A 22900-nucleotide genomic window follows, 5' to 3' on the forward strand; every position below is an offset into this window, starting at 1 on the left:
GAAGGAAGGAAGGAAGGAAGGAAGGAAGGAAGGAAGGAAGGAAGGAAGGAAGGAAGGAAGAGGAAGGAGGAAGGAAGGAAGAGAGAGAGGAGGAGAGGGAGGAAGGGAAGAAGGAAGGAAGGAGATTGCTAATGATCCTTTCTCTGGGTTCGAGTGACCATGTAATGAGGGAGGGGTGTGAACATCGAAATGACAAAACCGGGCCAGCTTTAGCATTCTGGGCTGATTCACTTGGCCGCTGACCTGGCACTGTTAGGGAGGAAGGAAATTTGCCCTTCGAGGAGTAGAGGACTCAAAGACAAACCAGATCTGGTCTCCTGGGGGGAGGGGGCTGCTCAGTGCCCACACCGGGGCCAGAGACACAGCCCCAACCCAAATCCCTTTGAGCTCCAATGGTTCCCGCTTCAGGACTCATAACTCTTCTAGTCGGCCCAGCCAAAGCCCGGAATCTGGGCCCAGAATCTGATCCTGGCGGAAACGAGAACGGCCAGGCCTCTCTACACACAGCGCACACAGTCAGGGCTTAACGGACAGATCTCTGACCCTCGCCGGACTGCTCTCACTTCCCGGCCAGCCCACCGGCTGGGACCGAATTGTTTTTCCCCAAACGCCTTAGTCCATCAGCCTCGGTGGTGGAGAACTTGGAAGGCGCTGCCCATCCTCCCGTTTTCCTAGCCGTGTTCTCCCACCAGCCTAGGTCCCTCTGTGGGTGCGTCCCCCCTTCGGTTTTCTCAGACCAGAACAGCTCCCCAAAGCCCGGCTAAGAATCGGAGGAGGTGCCCTAAGCCAGCTAACCCGAAGAGCGCTTTCCCAGAAGCCTTCTCCCGCGACTCCCCCTTCGGCTGTTGACGGCTCCTCAGAGAGCCCCGGCATCCGACAGCCGAGCCCCTAAGCCACCCCCAGTGGGCCGTAGCCCCTCGCGATAGACCGAGATAACTAGTCGGGGTGGAGCCGAAGGCCTGCGGCCTCTCGGCCCCGGCTGCCGGAGGAAGGTGACAGGGCGCCGCGTTTGGAAAGGGCTCCCCAACTCTGCAGCAGCTGCGTGCGTCGCCTTTAACCCCGCCATTAATTGGGGGCCGATCTCTCTCCGTGTCCCGGAATGCCTGGGAGCGCGGCTGGAGGTTTATCTGTCTGTAGCGTGGGTTATATTTACACCCCAAACAAAATAATTACACTTTTGTTGGAGAGAGAAAGCTGGTGATTAGGCGCCGGCTCTTTGCAGCCAAACAGTTTCTCGGCGGTACAGCGGTATAATTTTTCACGGCTGGCTGAAATCAAAGAGGGGAGGTAATGAATCCGGCGAGCAATTTAAATTTAATTTGTAACGCAGCCGCGCAGACAGAGCCCAGAGCGCAGCGGCGAGCAGCTTGCTGGGTTTGTTTAAAGTTAAAGCTTCTTTGGCCCTCGCAGAGGGAGAGAAAAGGAAGGGAGGGGGGATGGGAGGGGGGGGAGGGGAACGGGAGAGGGGCCTTTAATGATCGAAATCAGGGAAAGAAGATGGGCTGCGGCTCTCTTGGAGTGCGAGAGGAGAGGGAGAGAAAGTGAGGGGGGAGCTAAGGGTTACCCTGCGACTCGCCGTCTCCTCTTCGTCCCTTCCCATCTAGTTCCCAAACAAAAACTCCCGATGCCCGCCCCGATCCCAGAGTGAAATTTCATCTGTAGGTAATGATGGCAGGGGGGGGATAATAATCCTGAGTGGGGGAGGGGGGTACTCCAGAAGATGACTGAAGGAAGCCGTTTCTCACCCGTCCTTCGCTCCCAGAGTCCCATCCACCAGATTGGTCGAATGGAGAAATCCAAACATCGGGACAAGAATATAGGGACGCTGGGAAGAACCCAGGCATTCTGGGAAGAGTTTGAGCATCCAAGATAAAGGCGAGCCTTAATATTTTAGAGGAAAGAATTCAAGGGTCTGAGGAAGAAGTTAGCCGTCTAAGGGGAAGAAATCAGAAACCAGGAAGAAGCCAGGCTCCGGGAAATGACTGGAGGCCTCTGGGAATGGGGAGAAGATAAGAAGAAGACGAAAGCTCGGGAGTTAGTGGGGGAAAACCGCGCCTCAGGGAGGACCCAAGCTTTGGGGAAAGAGCCCAAAGCGTCTAAGGAACCCGGGCGCTCCAAGGCCCTCCGCCACCGGAGTTAGAAATACCCACCAAGTGGGGTGTGTGCATCCTAACAGATAATTAATTACGAAGCACAAGAGGGAATATGCAAACTGCATATTACAAATTCTACAGGGCTTAAGTGATTGGAAACAGATTATTATCTTGTTTGTCTTTTGTCTGTCTTACTTATCCCTCAGCCGTCTGTTCCGCGGTAATGTGGATACACTTTACTCTGGGAAGGAGCTTTTTATATAGTAAATTCCATCAACATCTTGTATAAGTGACACTGCGTCTCCATGCATTACCCTGTTAAGACACAATCGGTTTATTAGTTACATATAGAAGGGTATTTGCTGCCTGGAAAACCATCTGTTAGCGTTGCGAGGGCGGGGGTGGGGGGAGAGCGGAGGAGGGGGGAACGAAAGGGGTGCCTAATAGCGGGGCTGCCGCCACGGGTGCAGTGGGGCTCCGTAAGTTGGAGGAAAGAGTGGGCCTGCCTTGTTTCCTTCCGGGCGCCTCCAGGAGGGCAAGCCGACCCGCCTTCTCCGCTAGATCCTGGGCCGCTCCTCTCAAGTGGGGGGTGATTCAGGCTCTTGAATGTCAAACGGCCCGGGCCCGGGCCCGGACCCCGGCTCCGGCGGGGTTCCCCTGAAGCGAGAGACCGAGAATATCTGGGAAGCCAGAGAGAAGAGCCAGCAGTAAAACTGTTCAGGATTCTGGGGAAGGCGGAAGCCTGGAACCGATCCCGACACAGACAAACGCCGAGCCGAGTTCTTCTCTAAAGCTTTTTGCTCAGGAGTGACCCGCGGCTGGTCCCAGAATAAGAGGGACAGCACCTCCGAATTATGTGGCTCCCAGGGATTCCAGAAGATGAAAGTGCCGGCCAGAAAGATCCACCCTCAGCGCATCACCATGCCCCGGGCCCTCCAGAGACCTGGGACCGTTTGGGATGGGAGGGAGGCTGGGGGAAAGAGCGCTTCCATGGCGCTGGACCCCTACTCAGGTTGCCACTGCTGCTCTCCTTTTATCTACCTATTCCGCGGAGGAGCTGGGCTAGTCGGTATTATATCATATAGTATTAGAGGACGTCATATATCAAATCATATGATATCAAATTATATCCTATCACATTATCTCAGGAGGAAAGAGAAAGCAGGAGGGCTGGTTTGGTTTTGGAGGGTTGTGAAAGACATTAGAAGGCTGCGGAAATCTCAACCAAACGAAATCTCTGTTTACTATTGTGGTCCACCTCAGGAAGCGTTTAGCAAGAGCTCGGCTCCAGGACGGATGTTCACTCTTAATTTCATACAGAGGAGGGAGGGGAGGGAGGGATGAGAGAGAGAGAGAGAGAGAGAGAGAGAGAGAGAGAGAGAGAGAGAGAGAGAGAGAGAGAGAGAGAGAGAGAGAGAGAGAGAAATGTCCCATCAGATCAGAAATCTTTCTCCCTTTTTCCTAAGCTTTCCCTTCCATCTCCCTTCGCTACTCTACTTCTGGCGGCTCCGACTTCACTGCCCCGAAAAGAATTCTTGTGTCTCCAAGCCCCGTTTTCTCAGATGGAAAATTGGGGGGAAGGCCTTAAGACAGAGCAAGAGGGTGGAGGAGATTCGATTCGGATCTCTTTAAGAGGCTAGCTTTTGTTGAGGGCGGCTTCCCCCGCTCTTTTTTGTTTTCTCCATCTAGGCCAAGAGTCCTTGGAGGGAAGATCTAGGGATCTTAGGGAATTGGACCCTCGTAGTTCCCGCTGAGAGGGGGCCAGAATGGCTGGAGCAGCCTCTAACCCCCTTCAATCCTCATCTTCGGTAAGATCCAACAGACCCAGGCCAGCCAGAATGTGGACAGAAGCAGGGTACTCTGCCCAGCCTCCGACTGGCCTGGGAGCTGTGTGACCACGAGGTATTTGGAGATCTCCAAGCAACTAAGAAAAGTGATCTGAGGAGCTTGAAGCTGAGGGCGCAGAAAAAAAGGGCGGGCATAGGTTTCCCTATTTCCCATCACTCCTTTCCACCCGACTGGCCTTCCTCCCGGGAACGCAGCCAGTCTTTGTAACCTCTCCTGAGACTATGTGGGTAGAGGGCTCCCCGGCTTCCTGGGGTTCTTACAGGCTCGCTCATCACTAGTTCCCAACCTTCAGGGTTCCAGCTTCATTATACTGCGCGCTGGGCGAATAAGCAGCAGTTCGCCGGAGTTCCGGTGCCCGCCGTGTACTGGGACACGGCCAGGCGTTATTTCAGAGCGCTAGGGTATATAGGAATCAGGATGAGGGATGTCGGCTCGTAGTATCCGGGGGACCGCTAGCCTATTCTCGGGAAAGAACTGGCGACTTTTAAAAACAGTTTCAGAGCTGGCTGTAAATCAGGGAATTATGCTTGGGGTCGAAATCCAGTTTGAGGCCGCTATTAAATGCAGCCTTCTCGGTCCTCTCCTGGTTTGGAGAGCGCTATTGTGAGGGGAGGTGTGGGGCGACACTGATTTCGTTTAATGCGGGGAATGCCGTCCCTCGAGACATCCTCAGAGTTTCAGGTTTACCTGAAAGTGGAGAAGAAGCAGAAGAGACCCCCGTCTCTCTCAGACCTCTCTAAATAAGAATAACAATAATAATGATAATAAAATTTTAAAGTCTGGACTTTAACGATTTAGACAAATGAGGAGTGTAGACTGGGAAGGCTGCTGGACCCCAGTGACCTGAGTTCCCTGGCATCTGGGCAGATATATATCCCCCGCCAAACTCTATTTGTCTCACCCCTTTCCCGGATGGTGCGACGCTCCCATTTTGCTGCAGCGTCTCATTCAACTGGAAAAGAGCTAGCGTCGGAAGCAGCTTTCTCCATAACATGGAGGACTAAGAGACACCGAGAGAAAGCAGATCGGTGGGGAAAAAAAAGGAGAAAAATCTCCCAACGAATTCCCCCGCCCCAGTTCTCCACCCAATACCACCTGTGTTCCAAAGAAAGAGGACTAGAGGAGGGAATCTTTGTGCCCTATCGGTTCCCTTCTCCCAGGTGCGCTCCTCCCGCCGGCTAGGAGCTCCATCCGAAGGGAGAGGGGAAACTTTGGTTCCTGGTTTGTTTTCCTCTGATCCTCCTGGGGTTTCCCAGCCCCGAATTAGGCTGAAGTTAAGAGAAGGGGAGCGAGGAAAACCTGCTGAGCTAACAGCTGCCAAGGCCCAAAGCGCCCTCCTGAGAGGACACCCCCCAAAAGCGGCCGGGACCGCGCAGTCTCCACATGCAAACGCAAAGCTTGCTGCACATACAGCCTCCTCGGCTTAGGGCCCTCACCAGACCCCGGCTCCTGTGAAACAACCCATCTGGCACGTACAACCAATACGGCGCGTGCGTGTGCAAAAAAGGACCCGTGCCTGTCCACACGAGGGGCAGCCGTGGGCGTGCGTTCGTGGGTGAGGGCGACAGGAACCCGCGCGGACGGCGATGGCGAAAATTCGATGGGCTTGGTAAGTGGCCAGGCCCCAGGTTGTAGTAGAGCTGGGCTGGCGCGGCCCGGGCTCAGGCCCCGCAAGCTCACCGCTAGAAATCACCTTTCCCCTAGCTCTCCACAGCCTCGGCGCGCTAAGTGACTCGGGAAACCGAGAGAGAGGGGCTTTCCGAATCTGCAACGAAGGAGACAAAGAATAGCTGTCCACGCAACCCCCGCTCACGTTCCGTGATCGGCTATCACCACAAACTCCCGCACCCCGATCCCCGGCCCGGCCGTTCCTGGGGAAACTGCGAAGGAGGGCCAGCGGGTCCCGGGTTATATCCCGGTAGTGGAGAGTAAGGACCTGGCCTCTCCCAACACCCTCCACGGCCAGGCCCAGGGCAGCCTGCCTCGCTAAAGCCGGGCTCTCAAAGCCGCCGGGGGTCAGCGTGGACTGGCCGTGAGCTAAAACTTGGCCCCCCAACTTCCGAGCCCAAACCTGCATTTCAGCCGCCTTCCTGTCCTCCGGGGCCGAGGACCGGAGGCTCTGCTCTGTGAGACTTGGGGGAGGGGAGGGGAGGGGAGCCGGGTAGGAGGTGAAGGGGGTGGGGCGTACACCGGCCCCCTCTAGGTTTGGAGTCACTTTCCAGCCACCGCTCCCTCTGCGACTTGGGCCGCCCCCAGCCTGCAGAGGAGAAGAGGGAGCGGTGGGGTGGGGGAGACCAGGCCTCCAGGCCCCTGGCTCTTTCTTGCTCCTTCACAGTCGGGCCCTGGTCCCCCCAGCCGGTGACCTGCCTGCCCTCGGGCACTTCTGGGCAGAGAGAGCGAGAGCGAGCAGAGGAGGCGAACCCCCAGCAAGCCGAGGAGGCAGGCGCGTGGACCTCCGGAGTCGCCCCGCCGCCCCCGCCCCCTCCCCCAAAACGAGAAGGTAAATACTTACTTAGCCCCAGCACCAGGTACAATCTAATACTCAACAATACTGACGCCTTGTTTTTTTGCTCTGTCCGGACCACAATGCTGTAGCCAATTTAGATATGCTATAAATTTAAGAGGTTGCCATGGCCACGGCGCGCTTATTGGCCGTCGGGCGCGCTACGTGCGTCGCCACGTCACCAAATCTGAATAAGGATGCGCGAATTAGTCAGCGGCCAGACAAAGATGAGGATGCGGACGGCATGAAAGTGGAGAAAAGTAGCAGACACTCCGGCACCCGGGGAAACAGCTCGCGAGGTGGGGAGAGAGCCGCCGCCACTGCCACCGCTGCTGCGCGCGGGGGGGACGCTTAGAGATCGGGGAGTGTGGGGCCCAGGTCCGGGGGATGAGGCTGTGAAACGCCACCACCGTCCCCCCCTCTCCCAGCGACCGAGAGCTTCCTGTCCCCCGATCCCCTCCAGCTCAAGGATCGACTCTCTGGCGTTTTGGCTGCCCGATCAACCGGCCCGGGGGAACGGCGCCCGGGACTCGCGGCCGCCCGGGAGCGGCGGGCGCATCGGGCCGGGCCGGGCCGGGGGACTCAGGCTCTTGGAGCGAGAACCGCAAACGCCTGGATTCCCGGGCCGACAGGGCAACTGGGGGGAGCGGCTGGCTTTCCCGGGCCCTAGGGTCATGATGGTGCATTGTGCCGGCTGCGAGCGGCCCATCCTGGACCGGTTTCTACTCAACGTCCTGGACCGCGCGTGGCACATCAAGTGTGTTCAGTGTTGCGAGTGCAAATGTAACCTCACCGAGAAGTGTTTCTCGCGGGAAGGGAAACTCTACTGCAAGAACGACTTCTTCAGGTGAGTGGCTCCCACGTCGGCTCCCGGCCCTGGCCTCCCCTTCCTCCCCTCCCCTCGTCTCCCCTCTCCTCCCCCGGCCCGAAAGCTCAGAGAAGTCTCACCGAGAGCGTTTGGGGGAAGCTGAGGCGCACGGGGGCAGAGGGCCAGGGGCCCGGCCAAGGGACTTTTTATGTCTCTACACACACACCCACACACACACCCACACACATACATACACACACACACACACACACACACACACACACACACACACACACACACACACACCAATTCTGCTCCCAATTCAGCCCAAGTGCCTGAATGTCCGGGGGCTGGGATGAGAATCCTACTTCACTTAGCTAGCCTTCCCGCAGGTGCCCCGGGCTGCGGAGTCGGGCTGAAGAAGCCCTCCCTGCCCCGTCCTCTTGCGAACAGCAGGGACCAATTTTGACCCCAAAAGATCCCAGCCCCCCTACACACACACACACACACACACACACACACACACACACACACACATACACACACACACACACACACACACACACACACACACACACAAACCAGGATTGCCGAAACAGGAGGGAGGGAAACCCGGGGAATTCAGAGATGGAAGGCGAGATGGAAGACGGGGGAATCTGACAAACTTTTCTAGTGCCCCCCCTTCCTGATCCTCGGATGAGCACAGAGGACCGCAGGCTGGCCAGGCCTGATGAATCCTAGCTACAGAGCTGGGCTCCCCTATGGAAACGTCCTTCCCGAGATCGGGTGAACGCGGGCTGGGAGAGAAAGGGGTGCCCGCTGCGAGCTGGCCCCGGCTACAGCCCGGGAAACCGGCTTAAAGTCAGCGAGCCCCACTGAGTGAAGATTCGGAAATCACAGAAGCGCGCCGAGGCCCAGAACTGGGGACTGGGGGATGGGGGAGTCGGAAGAACTGGTTAAGTAGCTCTCCCGGATCCAGGTGTGTGGGGGTGGAGAGGGGACAGCTTTTCTTTCTCCTTTTGAAAGTTGGGGGGACGCATTTAAAAAAATCGTCCCTACGCCTTTCCCCTTCTTCCAAAACCCCGGTAGCGCCGGCAGGAGCTGGGGCTAAACAAGTCTTTGTGTGGGCCAGCCCGAGAGGCAGCGGCCTGGGGTCAGCGGGGAGGGACAGATCCCCGAGAGCGCGGGGAGCCGGAGTCCCCTGGCCCCTCAGGCCAAACGAAGGTGAATTTCAATAGGTGAAAAGACAGGCTCCGCTTTACACATGTAAACTACTCCTAATGGGCGCTAGCTGCCCGGCCCCCCTCGCCTTGCAGGGCTTTCAAAGCTTCTAATGATTTTGGATAAGGCGAAGATGAGTCAATTATGCTTCAGGATAAGACCGAAAATGACTTATGGGGCCTAATGTGCTCACTGCATCAACGTCACCCCAAATCTCCCTGTTTGGGAGAGCCAGGCCATTTCTGTGGGGATGTGTGTGCTGCTGTGTCCACAGCAATATGTGACTGTGTGTCTTTGTGCATGTCCGTGTATCTTTGTGTATTGTCCTGCTTTCTGCCTCTGTGCCCATGGGAGTGTGTGCTTGTGTGTGGTGGGTCTCCACCTGTGTGTATGTGTGTGCCTGTTAATACCTGTGAGTATACGTGTCTTTGTGGGTGCTTGCAAATGTACCCGTATGTGTGCCTATGAGTTTGTGTGTACTTGCGTCTGTTTATTCCTCTTGGTGTCTTGTGTATCTATGTGGCTTTTTGTATGGCTTTAGTATGTGCACCTTCGGGTCTATGTGTATTTATTTGTGTATGTGTGTGGACTTCCCATCAACCCAAGGGGGAAAAAATCCACAACTCCCTCACCTCTCCCATCGCTCTCCGTGTCTGGCACTTGCCTCCACAAACCCTGAGTTCCTTCTTTCCTTTGGGGGTGGTAAATTTTCAGCTCATCGGACAGCCCAGATAGAAAGCCAGGGGGATTCCCTAAAATGAATTAGAACTCCTAAGAGAGGGGAGAAATTGTCCTCAATTCCTTGGTAAAAAGAAGCCGGTTTTGTAAATCTCCCAAACCCCGGCTCCTCCAGGTTATACCCTCCTTTTTCCTGCTTCTTCATCCTCCTCCTCCATCGGGAGTCGCTTGAAACCCGCACACTGCCCAGTAGCTTCGGGAGTGGCTAGTCGAAGTAGGGCCGAACCCCGGGAAATGGGTCGTGAGGGAACTAAGGACCTCAAGCCTGTGCCTTTTACTGTCATCTATCCGGTGCAGCCGGTTCCAAGATTAAGGCTTTGGAAAACTCTTTGCTCCAGCCGAATCCCGGGCATCTTCTTATTTCCATTTGCTTCCAAGAAATCCACCTCCTGCTGCTCCCAGCCCGGGCCCCTTTCCCCACTCTCCTCACCCTCAGGGAATCCAGGCCGGGCCCCTGGGCTTCCCGGTCTGCAGGATAGCGGCCCAGGCTAGAGGAGATTGAAAGGGAAAGAAATCTGATCTTACCTTCCCACCCAGCCCCAAACCTTTCTCATTTTCGTTATTATTTTAATAGGGAACCAGCTCGGGAGTCTTGTCTCCTGCCCACTGATATTTTTACGACCTTATTATTAATTCTGATAAATAAATAATAATAAGCACTCACCATTATTTATTCATCGTAAATAAATATTAGAAAGCCTCTGGAGTTCCCTCCGATTTCGGGAGGAAGAGGGAATGAAAAAGAAATTCGGGCTAGGGAAGAAAGAAGCAGGTGCGAGGGGATCTGGAGGAGGGCTGAGGGGTTTGTTAAATGCAAGGACACGCGAGGCTGTGGGGCTGGGCAGACCCCGTCCTGGCTGGAATCCGGCTGCCCGGCTCTTCCCTGCCCTTAAAGCTTCTCTCCTTCTCCACCCTGTGCTCCCCGTTCTTTCCTCAGGCGCTTTGGCACCAAATGCGCGGGGTGTGCGCAAGGCATCTCTCCCAGCGACCTGGTTCGGAAGGCCCGAAGCAAAGTATTTCACCTCAACTGCTTCACCTGCATGGTCTGCAACAAGCAACTGTCCACGGGCGAGGAACTCTATATTATAGATGAGAACAAATTTGTTTGCAAAGAGGACTATTTGAACTCGCCCAGTGTCAAGGAAGGCAGCCTCAACTCAGGTACCCGGAGCCCGCCCGGGACCCGCGGCTGGCGCGCGAGGCTCTGGGGACTGGACTGGACCGACCCGGGCCTGCGTGCTCCCGCTGCAGCCACAGCCTCCGCCCAAACCTCAGCCTGGGCGCATCTGGGCGTTGGGGCGACGGGGCGGGAAGGTGGGAGGCTGGGGGCAGGGGGGGGAATCTCAATCCTGCTCCCCTTCAGGGCTCTAGAGTGGGCGGGATCACCAGGCGCGGGATCTGTACCTGAGAAAAGCTTTTAGATGGAGAGAAGGATGGGAGAGGTAAAGAAGAGGAATGGATTGTAGGAAGGGGTGTGAGGAAGTGCTGAAATCCGAGATGGGTGGGGAGGGGAAACATCTGGTATTCTGCCTGCCCTCTGTCCCACGTGACCACAACTGGCCGTGGAATGGGTCTCTCTGTCCACACCCCGCACTTCACAAAATGGAGGCGCCAGCGGGTTTTAGCACCGGCCTTCCTCCCCCTCTCCTTTACCCCCCACGGTGCCTCTCCCTCTCCGAAGATGGAACCCAATTGTCCCAACGACATTTTTTTTTTTTCTGATAAAAGGATCTTCCCCAGGCTGGGTGAAGGCCAAATATCCGGGTTCCCTTCTCCAGTCTTACAATTACGCAGGGTATTAGGGACCGGTAAGGGTGGGGTAAGAAGAGAAGGATTGGGGGGAAGTCGGGGATGTTGGAGAAAATGAATAGCAGCCGCCCTTCCCCAGCTCTGGTTCCATGTCCTCTCTTTTCCTTATCCCAACTGGGACAGTCCTCTCCTCTGGAAAATGGGATTGCACTAGTGTGTGTGTGTGTGTGTGTGTGTGTGTGTGTGTGTGTGTGTGTGTGTGTGTGTGAGAGAGAGAGAGAGAGAGAGAGAGAGAGGGGGGGGGGGAGGGAGGGCAGGAGCTTCTCTGCCTCGACCTAGGCTCTTGCAACGTCCGGGCTCACCTTTGTACCCTCTCCTGCTCCCTCCGCAGTGTCATCCTGTACAGACCGAAGTTTGTCCCCAGACCTCCAGGACCCGCTCCAGGACGACCCCAAAGAGACCGACAACTCGACGTCTTCTGACAAGGAAACCACAAACAACGAGAACGAGGAACAGAACTCCGGCACCAAGAGGCGGGGGCCACGCACCACCATCAAGGCCAAACAGCTGGAAACGCTGAAGGCCGCCTTCGCAGCCACCCCCAAGCCCACGCGCCACATCCGCGAGCAGCTGGCGCAAGAGACGGGCCTCAACATGCGGGTCATCCAGGTAGGGAGGCTCCACTCCAAGCCTGGCCCTGTGGGAAAAGCCGGCACTGCCTTGCACTGCTCCCCCAACGCAGCCGCCTTATGCCTCCTTTGTCCCCGGCTGGCTGTCGCTCTCTTTGCCTTTTCTCCTTGTGTTTTCCTTCCCCTCGTTCTTTTTCTTCTTTATTCTAGTTCTGTCTTCCTTCTCTCACCTTTTTTCTCTCTGCTGCTGTCATCATTCCTCTTCCTTTTCACTGCTTTTCCCCATCTCCCTCCCTCTTCCTTTTCCTTGTCCTTTTTGAACCTCTTTTCTCATCCTCTCTTTCTCCTTCCTTTTCTTTTCCTTGTCCTTTTTGGATCTCTTTTCTCCTTTCTCATCCTCTCTTTCTCCTTCCTTTTCTTTTCCTTGTTCTTTTTGGATCTCTTTTCTCCTTTCTCATCCTCTCTTTCTCCTTTTTCTTTCCTTCTTTCACCTAGGATGCTTTCCACTGAAAGCACACGACACTTTAGGATTTGGGGCTCATGCTTCCTGCTAATGTGACCTTAGACAAGTAATTTTCCCTCTCTAGAATTCAGTTTCCTACCTTGGAAGTGGGAAATAATCAATTGAACCTTTGACCTTTGCTTGCCCAAATTGTTGTGAAAGAAAATGTTTTGAAAACCTTGGAGTGATATGTGAGTTATTAATAACAGTGCCAAATGATATGTTAATGGATAGCAAAGTGATCTGCCAAGTCTTGCACAAAAGAAAGAGGTTATTGCTATTAAAAAACAAAAACAAACAGACAAAAAAAATCTTTTTTTATTCTCTTTCTAGGCTTTTCTTCTCCCCTTTGGCCCCTAATCCTGCCAAAGTTCCCCTTCCTCTCCTCCCTTTGATGGCTAAGGAGTTCAGGAGCTTATGATTCAGTCCCTATGTTTCTTCCGCTCTCCTCTCAGAGTCACTCAAAAACTGCCCCTTCTTGAGAATCCCAATCACTGTCCCCAGCTTGGACACTGAAATCGCAGCTGGGAAGAGGCTCAAAACTGAGGAGGAGGAGGAAAGGAAGGAGGAAGCCAGATCTAGCTTGGGCTTTTTTTTTTTCCTTTCCATAATTGAGAAAAGCAGGTGCAGAAGGATGAATCCAGGCCAGTCAGTCAAAGTATGATCCTATTAGGAATAGAGATAGGGCAGGTTGACACTTCTCTCTTGGACTTCCCTCCCTTCTAGAGGTCAGATCGATTGTGAGGCGGTTACTACTGGGTTTGCATAAAGTAAAGAAAGGTCGGAGAAGAGGAAAGGAAGAGAGAGGAAATGGCAAGAGGTTAAGAGAAGAGGAAAAAGAAGGGAATAGAAAAAAAAAGGAACCAGGCTACCTGAGAGCATAAAAGGGGAAAATAGGAGATAGCTGGCAATAGAGGAAGAAGCAGGGGAAGGAGAGGGAGATGAGTGAAAGGGTCTGGAGGCTTATGTATGGAGAATGAGTGGCTTTCGAAGGGGCTGTGAAAAAGAGTTGGGGCATAAAGGGGGAAGTTTGGCTATGATGGGGGCAGCATTGCTTCTTTTTTGGGTCTCTTCTGCCAGTGTCCAATGACACATTCCCATAATTTTCCCCTTTGGAATTCGGAGCCTGGTCTACACCACTAGGGCCAGAACTCTTTCCAAAGTCTTATTAGAATATTAGAGTAATAGGATGTCAGAGATGAGAAGGGCCTTGGAACACAAGGAGAAAATTTAGAATATACAATATCAAAACCAGAAAGGACAGAATGTAAAAAAAAAGAAAGAGCTCTTAAAAGAAAATTCAGTACTGGAGAAGAGACCTTAGATTTAAAGAGCCTTCATTTTCCAGAGAAAAAAAATTCAGGCCCAGAGAGAGCAAGCAGTTTTCTCAGGGTCACACAGTAAAACCAGATCTAGAAACCTCAGAGATCCAACTTCTTTGCACTACCTATTATCCAAAAGAGTGAGGAGATCCTCTTCCTCCCCGCTAAGCAGGGAGGAGAGAAAGGGGTTGGAAGATTAGGTGGGGGGAGGGAGAATACAAATAATTAGGTTATCTCTCAGGTCGAGGGCCCCTTTGAGATGGAGAAAGAGAACAAGAAAAGGGGAGGGGAATAGAGAATGATAGAAACACAGACAAGACCAATAAAAAAGAAAAGACGGATGGGGGGAAGGGAGCAAGAATCTTTGTTGTGAACATCTCTGACTCTTGCCTTTATGAAGACGTCTGAGGCTGGGCTGGGCTAGAGCTGTGGGCCGCAAGAAGTCGACTTCATTATCAGTCTCCCCACGGGTTTACGAAATCCTTCACTCTTGGTTGGTTCGCAGAGTTAACTCCCAACTTTCCCTCCCCTTCACCAGCTCTGAGTTTAATCCGCTCTCCTCCCCCATTCCCTCTCCCTCTTTCCTGAAGGGAGGAGATCAGACTTTAGGGAAGGGAAGGGGAGGGAGAAAGAGGGGTGAGCTATTTGTCATTTGAACTTTTCCTAGGGGAAAAGGGAAGGCAGAAGAGAAATCCCACTTATGGGATATATACAAGAGATAAGGCGATCAAAGAGGAAAACTAGTCTCCTTCATGCTGCTCCTCCTCTCCAAGCACCCCCTAAACCCTGTCTAAAGTGAAAACTCAGGACTCCAAATACTATTCTACTTTCTGAGTCTGCCCATCTGTCTTGATGGTCCCCAAAAGGTCCAAGCTTAGTGTCCTGCTGACTGCTTTCCCCACGTCCCAACCCCAGGTCTGGTTCCAGAACCGGCGGTCCAAGGAGCGCAGGATGAAGCAGCTGAGTGCTCTTGGTGCCCGGAGACATGCTTTCTTCAGGAGTCCGAGGCGCATGCGTCCACTGGTGGCCGGCTGGATGAGTCAGAGATGCTGGGGTCCACCCCCTACACTTACTATGGAGGTAAGGAGCTCTCGATGGATTTTTTCTACCTTCCATCCCAACATCCAGGCCCCTAGAGTATTCCCTGTGGCCACCCAAGCACCCAGTGACATGGCTACACCTCCAGAGAGAGTCCTCCTAGGAATTCACTAATTCCTAGCTTCCTAGAGGCTCCTGCTATATACTCACCAAAGCCCAAGCATCAGAGATTGGGCTTATACAGGATTCCAGGCCTCTGGGTGCCCTGCAGAAAGTTAGTTAAGCTACTCTGCATCTGTAGTTTCAGGGCCCCCAACTTGCTCCTCCAAGCCCTTCGCCTCTCATCCACAGCTTTGGGTAATCCCTCGACCATCCCCCCCATGTGTGGTAAAGTTCTAGCCACTGACTTTATCCTTAGTTAGTTTTGCCTTTAGACATCATGCATTTCCATTTAAGAAGAAAAATAATGAACTCTATCCACGGGGAATTGAATATGTAAAATCCATTGCTTTAAATGTTTGATGAATTAATGGATAGATCGGTTTCAAATGAGAGAGGAAAACTATAGGAGACAGAAAAAGAGACACAGAAACACAAGCAGGACAGACAGAAAGGGGGATAGAGACAGAGAGGAGGTGAGAAAGAGAAGGAACAAAGAGACCAAAAGAGAAAAAGGGAGAGGGGGGGAGGGAGACTTTTAAAACATCAGTTGTAGTGTCTTTTGTTTCTTTTTGGGGAAAGAGGCTATTTGGAGAGGGAGATAGACACTTTGTATGCTGCTTTGGATTGCTATGGACCTGGCCAGCAGACACACAAAGGGCAGTAATGGACCCTCTCTGGGATAAGATATAAACCAAGGCATATTGGTTTGGCATACTGGGTTTGGAAAAAAGTGTTCTCCTGGAGCCCTTTCATTTGTTAGACCTTCTGTCTGTGGGTTAAACCAAGCAGGATAGCTGAGGAGAGGGGGATAACATTCACCGAGGGTGACGCCAAGAGGCAGGTCCATGTTACTCAGTTTGACACACAGACCAAAAAGTTTCCTCCTGGCCTGGAGCTCCTCCCTCTCACCTCCCTGGAAAAATACTGTGGTTTGGGGAGTTGTATTTCAGAGTGTTTTTCCTGGAGTCAAAGATAACCCAGGAGAATTTACAAATCATGCTTTTCAGAGGGATGGGTTTGGGAAGCATTTGTTTTCCATCCCTACTGGTTGCCAGGAAGGCTCAGCTCTTCTTCTACTCACCTGTTCCCCAACTCTGTGTCCCAGGCCCCTAGGGGAATTGACAGGACTTTCCTGGTTCTGGGAAATAGCTTAGCCTAAGTGAGTCAGACAGCTATTTAGGGTGTAAGACCCAGAGGAGGACCACAAGGAGGGATATTTTTCAAATCTGAATTCAAGGTAGTTCTTACAATTTATACTTTGGAAATGTTTTAGTCTCCCCCCCCCCGAAAAAAAATCTAGCTCTCTGAGTCCCAGAAGAAATAACTGTGATAGACAAGAGGCATGGTAAGCTGATTCCAGCTTAATGTAAAACCTGGGGGGGAAAGTTGATGGAGATAACCTCAAATCTCTTCTGACTCGAGATTCTGTAGTCCTCTGCTAGTACAGCCACATGCAGGGGGCGCCATTTTCAGACCTTTTGAAGGGCAAATTAAGGCTTCTTAGATGCTCTAGTCAGCCTCCAAGATTAATTCTGTGGGTGTGTTAAGGGTGAAGAAGCAGTGATGGTGAATGCACTCTGGGGAGGAGTGGGGGAGAACTGTAAAGAAAAGCATCTGCCTCTCTGGGGATGAACCCTCAGAAGAGTAAAAAGGGAGAAAGTTGGATTCTGTGTTAAATAAAAACAGCAGAAGAGCAATTTTAGGGAGAAGGAAGGCTTGAGATTATATATCCCTGGGAGGGGGAGAAGCATCATGAAGAGTAAGGCTAGAGACCATTAAAGGTGGAAGGAGAAGTGGAGAGGGAGCCAGAAGGAGGGAGAGAGAGAGTCTCAGCAGTCTTCAATATTGTTCTCACTAAGTGGGCTAAACCACTTGGCAACGTTATTCCACTCTACCTGCCCATACCATGTGAGTTAGGTTTGATTTTTAACTAAAAATCATTTTGTTAGTTAAGTATAAAGTGATCAGCCATACCAGGAACAGATAAATTGGGGTTTGAATAAAATTAATATATAATCTAAGAGAACTTGTTTATATGTATGTGTATGTTAGTGATGGGCATACTTGTATATTATGTGAATGGATCTGTCGATATGTGTATTGTGGTATATATTTGTATGGTTTTTGTTTATGGGGAATCTGGTGTATGAACAGCTGTGTTTGTGGGATTTGTTTGTGTATATGTGGGAAGTGGATGTATTTCTGTGATGTATATGTTTTTATTTGTATTGGATACTGTGTATTTCTATGTTCATTACCCCCAATGTGTGTGTGTGTATATATATATATATATATATATGTATATATATATATATATATATATATATATATACACACACACATATATATGTGTATATATTTGTATGTGTATTATGTGTATACAAAGGTTTATCAGTAATATGTATCTTTTTATTTACATAAGTGTGATATGTGTAGCCATGTGATAAGACTAGGTGCATTTGTGTGGTGTGTGTGTGTACATATCTGTGTGTTGTGAGGATCAGATGAGCTAGGATAATGAAGTGCTTTGGAAACGTTAACAGCACTCCCTAAATGCTAAGCATTATTTTAAAGTTCATGTACTTGTGTGCAGTGCTCTTGCTCCAAAGAAAGGGAATCTAAACCCTTTAGCAGTAATAATAATGTCATGGCACCAGTGTAAGCAGTCAGGAAGATCCTACAAAATCCAGTCATGACTCCCTGGCTCCCAGATTCCTTTGCCCCAGAGTTCAGCACCTCAGATGTGTCCTGACATTCAGTGGGATCCTACAGCAAACCTTGTTGACCAAAGGCACCCTGACAAAGAGGCTTCCCTATTAGGTCCTTTTCTATACCCCTAGCCCTGTGGGGAGAGAGGTTTCTGAAGAGTAAGTCTGTTATTTTTGTAATAATTTTGACTGACAGGATAAAATGATATCATTATTGATAATAGGAATGATGATAATTTTTAAATAATAGCTTTTTATTTTCAAATTGCATGCAAAGACAGTTTTCAACATTCATCTTTGCAAAACCTTGTCTCAATTTTTTCCCCTTCCCTTCCCTCCACCCCCTCCCCTACATAGCAAGTAATCCAATATTTGTTAAACAAGTGCAATTCTTCTATGCATGTGTCCGCATTTATGATGATGGTCTTTCTATAAGCAAATCACTGTATGTCATTGAGCCTCAGTTTCCTCATATGTAAAAACAGGGGATAATATTGCTTGTAGTAGCTACCTCATAGGATTGTTGTGAGACATGAGAAAAATCTCTTTGTGACTTTAAAGCTTTCTTTAAAAATCACTCATTAGCACTGATTTGTTCTCACACCACTGGGAGTCTACCTTCCCCATTGCCATGTTTACTTCCCTCATTTTCTTTCCTCATAAGTGGGGCAGGGTAGGCCACAGCAGACCTCTGAGTGGGAGCACTCAGGACTTGTTGCTCCACATGCGGCAGGGTGCTCTGGGCATCTGCTAGGCTTCTGGGTGCAGCTCACCCTTCTTTCTGCCACCTCTACCCCAGGAGCAAAGGGGAAGAGGACAGCGAGAATTAAAAAGAGGAGTGGGGAGACAGAGAAAGAGAGAGAGACAAAGAGAGAGACAGAGAGACAGAGACAGAGAAAAAGAAAGAAACACAGAGAGAGACAGACAGAGAGAAAGAGAGGAGAGACAGAGACAGAGACAGACAGACAGAGAAAAAGAGAAAGAGACAGAGACAGAGAGACAGAGAAGAGAGACAGAGAGAGACAGAGACACAGAGACAGAGAGAGAGAGACAGAAAGAGAGAAGAGAGACAGAGAGAGACAGAGACACAAAGAGACAGAGACAGAAACAGCCAGGGACAGAGACAGAGAGGCGAAAAGAGAAAGAGAAGGAAAAAAAGATGAAAAGAGAGAGGGAGGAGCAGTGAGAGAGAAAAAAGAAAGAAAAGAGAAAATAGAGCTACAAAGAGAGAATGTGAAATAGGACTGATGGAGAAAGAAAGAGGAAAGAGGAACGAAAGAAAAGGGGTAAGAAGGAGAGAAATAAAGAGCCCGAGAGCCGGAGAATGGAGATGGGGGTGGGGGAAGAGAAGGGCGAGAGGGGAGCGCCGGAGCTGCGGCCACGCGGGCCGCTCTAATCCGCGCTCCGAGAGATTCCGTCCCAAGCCCCAGCCAAGTTTGGCACCCCGGCAGCACGCAAGAAAGGGCACTTTGTGCCGGAGCTGTCTGTGTGAACAGAAGCCCGGGGCTCCGCGCAGCGCCCCCTCTCCCTCTTGTGTGAGCGCGAACAAAGCGCCAGCTGCAGCCTTTTGTACCTCTTTCAGACGGTATTTGTTCCAATTACCTCCAAACCCTGCCACCATATGGAGGCCGCTAGCCGAGCGCCGGCTCCCCTCAGCAGGCCGGGGACTTGCAAAGTCGCCTCCTCGGCTCCTGGGCTCCCCGCCGCCGCCGCCGCTTGCAGGCAGCCGAAGCGCGGGGCCCTCTCTGGGAGCCTCTCCTCCCGGCCTCCCCCGCGCGCCTCCCCGCCTCTGCTGAGGTCGTGCTCTCCCCTGACCCTGGGGCGGTGCGCTCCGGCCTTGCTCGGCTAGGCGCTGCCGGCGCCGGGAGATCCAGAGCGAGGGGGGAGAGTCCCAACCGCGGCCGGCGGGGTTTCTCGCTGCCCACCCCCCCGCTGGAACCTGAGTTAGGGCGGGAGGGTGAAGGACGGAGCGAGCTTCTATTCAAATTCTTGCTGTTTGCATTAAAACACAGACCACACACCTGTCCGCAGGTGTGAGGGAAAAGTTAAGGTAGAAGCGCGTTTGGTTTTTGTCATGGTTCTTTTAGAAATTGGGCTCTCTGCCCCTGGATTTAGACGGAATTCGGGGGTCTTTGTAAATTCAGGTAGCCGTGTATAGTAAATAAGTTGGGGCCCGCTCCATAGGCCATTCATTTCCTAAGTGACCCAGAGCAAGTACCTTGATTTTTTCCAAGGCCTGTTTCCCCATCTGTAAAATAAGAGAGGAGATAATGACTTAAAAAAAAAAAAAAAAAAACCAACAAAAACAAAAACAAAACAACCCCCCCCCCAAAAAAAACCAAAAAACTCAGTTTTGACATTCCCTGTTCTAAAGTTTCTTACTCTTTGGACGTGCTCACGTTCTATGTTCTAAGAACGCTCCAATTTCTGACAAACTGTATTCCGAGGTCCTTTTCTGTTCCTGCAGTCCGTGATTGAAAGGCCCTCCAAGATCGATGCTCTGATAGTGTGTTCTAAGGTCTCATAAAAGGTCTAACATCGTATATCCTGGAGTCTCTCCCGGCTCTGACATTTCATGTTCTAAGGGTCCTCCCTGCACCGGGAGCCTGTGTTCTTGGCTTTTGAATGGAAGGCTTTTCTCGCAAACGATCGATTTTTTTCTGTTCCCGTCTGGGACAGTTGGGCAAAATCCCGAGCCTTTGGGGCAAATCGGGCCCGGGTTAATGGGAAAGTCGAAGAGGGTCTCAGCCCCTCCCCCAGAGACCTCACACACGCAGTCTTTGGGCTTCCCCCATTTGAATCCCTCTAGCAAATCGCTCTCCGTAGGCAAGCCTCCCGGCGAATAACCAAGTATTGCCAGAGTACTGTGGTAATAGCAGGAACAAGAGCTCCAAGAGTGGAATGGAGGGGCAGGAAATGGGAGAGGGGACTGGTCTTTACTCTCCTTCCAGTTGCCTTTGTCACTCAGGGCTCATGTCACTGTTCCCTTGTCTGGCCCTGGAATCACCGAAATGGCCAGGATAAATACGGCTCCTCCACTTTGGGATTGGCCAAAAATCTGCCATACCAAGCAGACGGGAGAAGGGAAGAGGGAGGATGGAGGGAAGTAAATGAAATGTGTGCCATAATCCTGGGCTCCTCCCAGCCAGTGGGGCGAGGGAACCATGGCTGGAGGATCTCTTCCCCCAATTCCTTCCTTCCAAAGGCTTGAACCTGGCCCAGAGATCTCATAGATTGCTTTCCCTCACCTTTCTAATGATTTTTTTTTTCTTTCCTCCCTCCCTTTCCCCAAATTTTCCTCCTCTCCTACTTCTTCCAAACTCCATATTCCAATCTATCTCCGCTTTCATTTTCTCATCCATTTCTACTTGTGTCCTTTCATCTTCTCTTCTTTTTTCCGTCCTTATTGGTATCCATGCTTCCATTTCTCTGCCTTTACTTATCTATGTGCACTTGTCTGTGTCTTTTTCTCTCCTCTTGGATTTCCGAAATCTGAATATCTCTGCGATATTTTTACACTCTTATCTCTGTTTTCTATTTCCCTATCTTGCTTTGTCTCGTGGACGTGTCGCTGCCCCCCCCCCTACTCTTTTGTTGATGTTGTTTTGTAATTTGTTTGTGTTTCGTTTTTCCGATTTTAACCCTCCATCGGTCCCCCGGTATCTCTGTCTCTCTGGCCATCTCTGTGTGTTCTTCCTTGCTATCCCCTAATCCTTTTTTTTTTTTTTTTTTTTCCTATTTCACATTTTATTTCTGATGTCTCGGTCGCTCTTTTATTCCTCTACTTCTCGTCTCTTATCTCTATTTCCTCTGACTCTCGGGCTGTATCTGGTGTCTCTGCGTGGGTGTGTCCCTTCCGCGTCCTGTTTCCGATTTGTCTCGGTGTCTCTGGCCGCCTGACTGTTTCTGTCTGTATCCGCTTCCACCTCCGGGCTCGTGGCTTGCTTGTGTTCCTCTGGATCTCTGTCTCCCCTGCCCCTCCCTCCCCGTCTCCTCCCCCACCCCACGGATCAGATTACCAAGGAGACTATTACGGCCCCGGAGGAAACTATGACTTCTTCCCGCACGCCCCGCCATCCCAGGCGCAGTCGCCCGCGGACTCCAGCTACTTACCGAACTCAGGGCCCGGCTCCACCCCGCTGGGGCCCCTGGAGCCGCCCCTCCCGGGGCACCACTCTTCAGAAAACCAAAGGTACACGGATATGATCTCGCACCCGGACACGCCGAGCCCTGAGCCGGGCATGACTGGCTCCCTGCACCCCATCCCGGGCGAGGTCTTCACCGGGGGGCCCAGCCCGCCTTTCTCCATGTCCAGCAACACCGGCTACAGCGGGCCCCTGTCACATCCCAACCAGGAGCTGAACGAGGCCGCCGTGTGGTAAAAGCTGCTGGGCCCTTTCCCAGCCCCTTCCCTGCCCAATACACCCGGCTTAGGAACTGCACGGAGCACCCAGACCTCCCCCCATCCCAGGCCCGGCGCCTCTGTGGATCCAGAGTCCTTCACGGCACACACAGGCACACAATTTCTCACTCACACAGAATCACAATTTGGTACACACACAAACACATTGATTGAAGGCACATACGTGCATGCTCACACACACACACACACACACACACACACACACACACACACAGTCACACACACACACCCTATACCAAAACGCCCAGCCCCGGGCCTGTATCCCACTGCCTCCAATCCCAACCGAGCCTCACTCAGCCCCCCCTCAGGTCCACCCTCTAATGTCCGACTCCTCCAAAGGCGGGATGGAGCTTGGGGAGAGCCCGGTCCATCCCTCACTCGGCCACCCAAGCTGGTTCGACGTGGCTCTTTCCGGGACCTAGAGCCAGACCGCAGCGTTTTTTCTCCTCGAGGCTACAAGCAGTTTTCTTGGACCAAAGTCAATCCCCACTGGATCAACAGATCTTGAAGCACCTGCGAGACTTAAATCTATGTTCCCCTTTTCTTCTTTCCGTGGAGGGAGGGGAGAGGCTCAGAAATGGAGACGATTTGTTTTTCTCCAATTTCGAATGGCATTTAAAAAAAAAACTTTTTTTCTCCCTCACTTTCTCCGTTTCTTAAAAAAAAATGAGAAAGGTGTGTGAGAGAGAGAATGGGGAGGAAAGAAAGATGAAGGAAAGAGTAAGAAGGGAGAGGAGGAAGAAAAAGATACCTAGGTAAGGAGTGACAGGAAAAGAAAGAGTAAAGGGGGAGAAGAGAGAGAGAGAGAGAGAGAGAGAGAGAGAGAGAGAGAGAGAGAGAGAGAGAGAGAGAGAGAGAGAGAGAGAGAGAGAGAGAGAGAGAGAGAGAGAGAGAGAGAGAGAGAGAGAGAGAGAATGTGAATTGCTCGTTAGGAAAAGAAAATTCAAACTGGAATTTGTCGCCCCCCTGTGGCCTCTCCCGAGACCCTAATTCAGTTTTCCCAACCTCAGTCGAGGAGGGGGGTTCCTCCTGGGTTAGGAAGACTCCTCACCCCTTCCCTTTTTGCTTTTGATTTGGGACCCCATGGGGCAGAACTCAGACACTAGCGCCTGCTCCTGGTCCTGCAGAATGCAACCAGACAAGCTTTGGCAAGCTG

The 22900-nt window shown here is 51.9% G+C and overlaps 1 protein-coding gene across 1 annotated transcript; it reads left to right on the forward strand.

Annotated features, from left to right (window-relative positions):
• Positions 1-6673: 6673 nt before the first annotated feature.
• On the forward strand, positions 6674-22537 carry LHX5 (LIM homeobox 5). Its single transcript, XM_074296992.1, is given in 6 exon segments — positions 6674-7291; positions 10149-10372; positions 11352-11629; positions 14329-14431; positions 14434-14493; positions 21336-22537. Coding segments are annotated over 6 exon segments (1206 nt in total). The 5' UTR covers positions 6674-7118; the 3' UTR covers positions 21704-22537.
• The last annotated feature ends 363 nt before the right edge of the window (positions 22538-22900 follow it).

Source organism: Sminthopsis crassicaudata, chromosome 1 (genome assembly GCF_048593235.1).
Source record: "Sminthopsis crassicaudata isolate SCR6 chromosome 1, ASM4859323v1, whole genome shotgun sequence".
Lineage (NCBI taxonomy): Eukaryota > Metazoa > Chordata > Mammalia > Dasyuromorphia > Dasyuridae > Sminthopsis > Sminthopsis crassicaudata.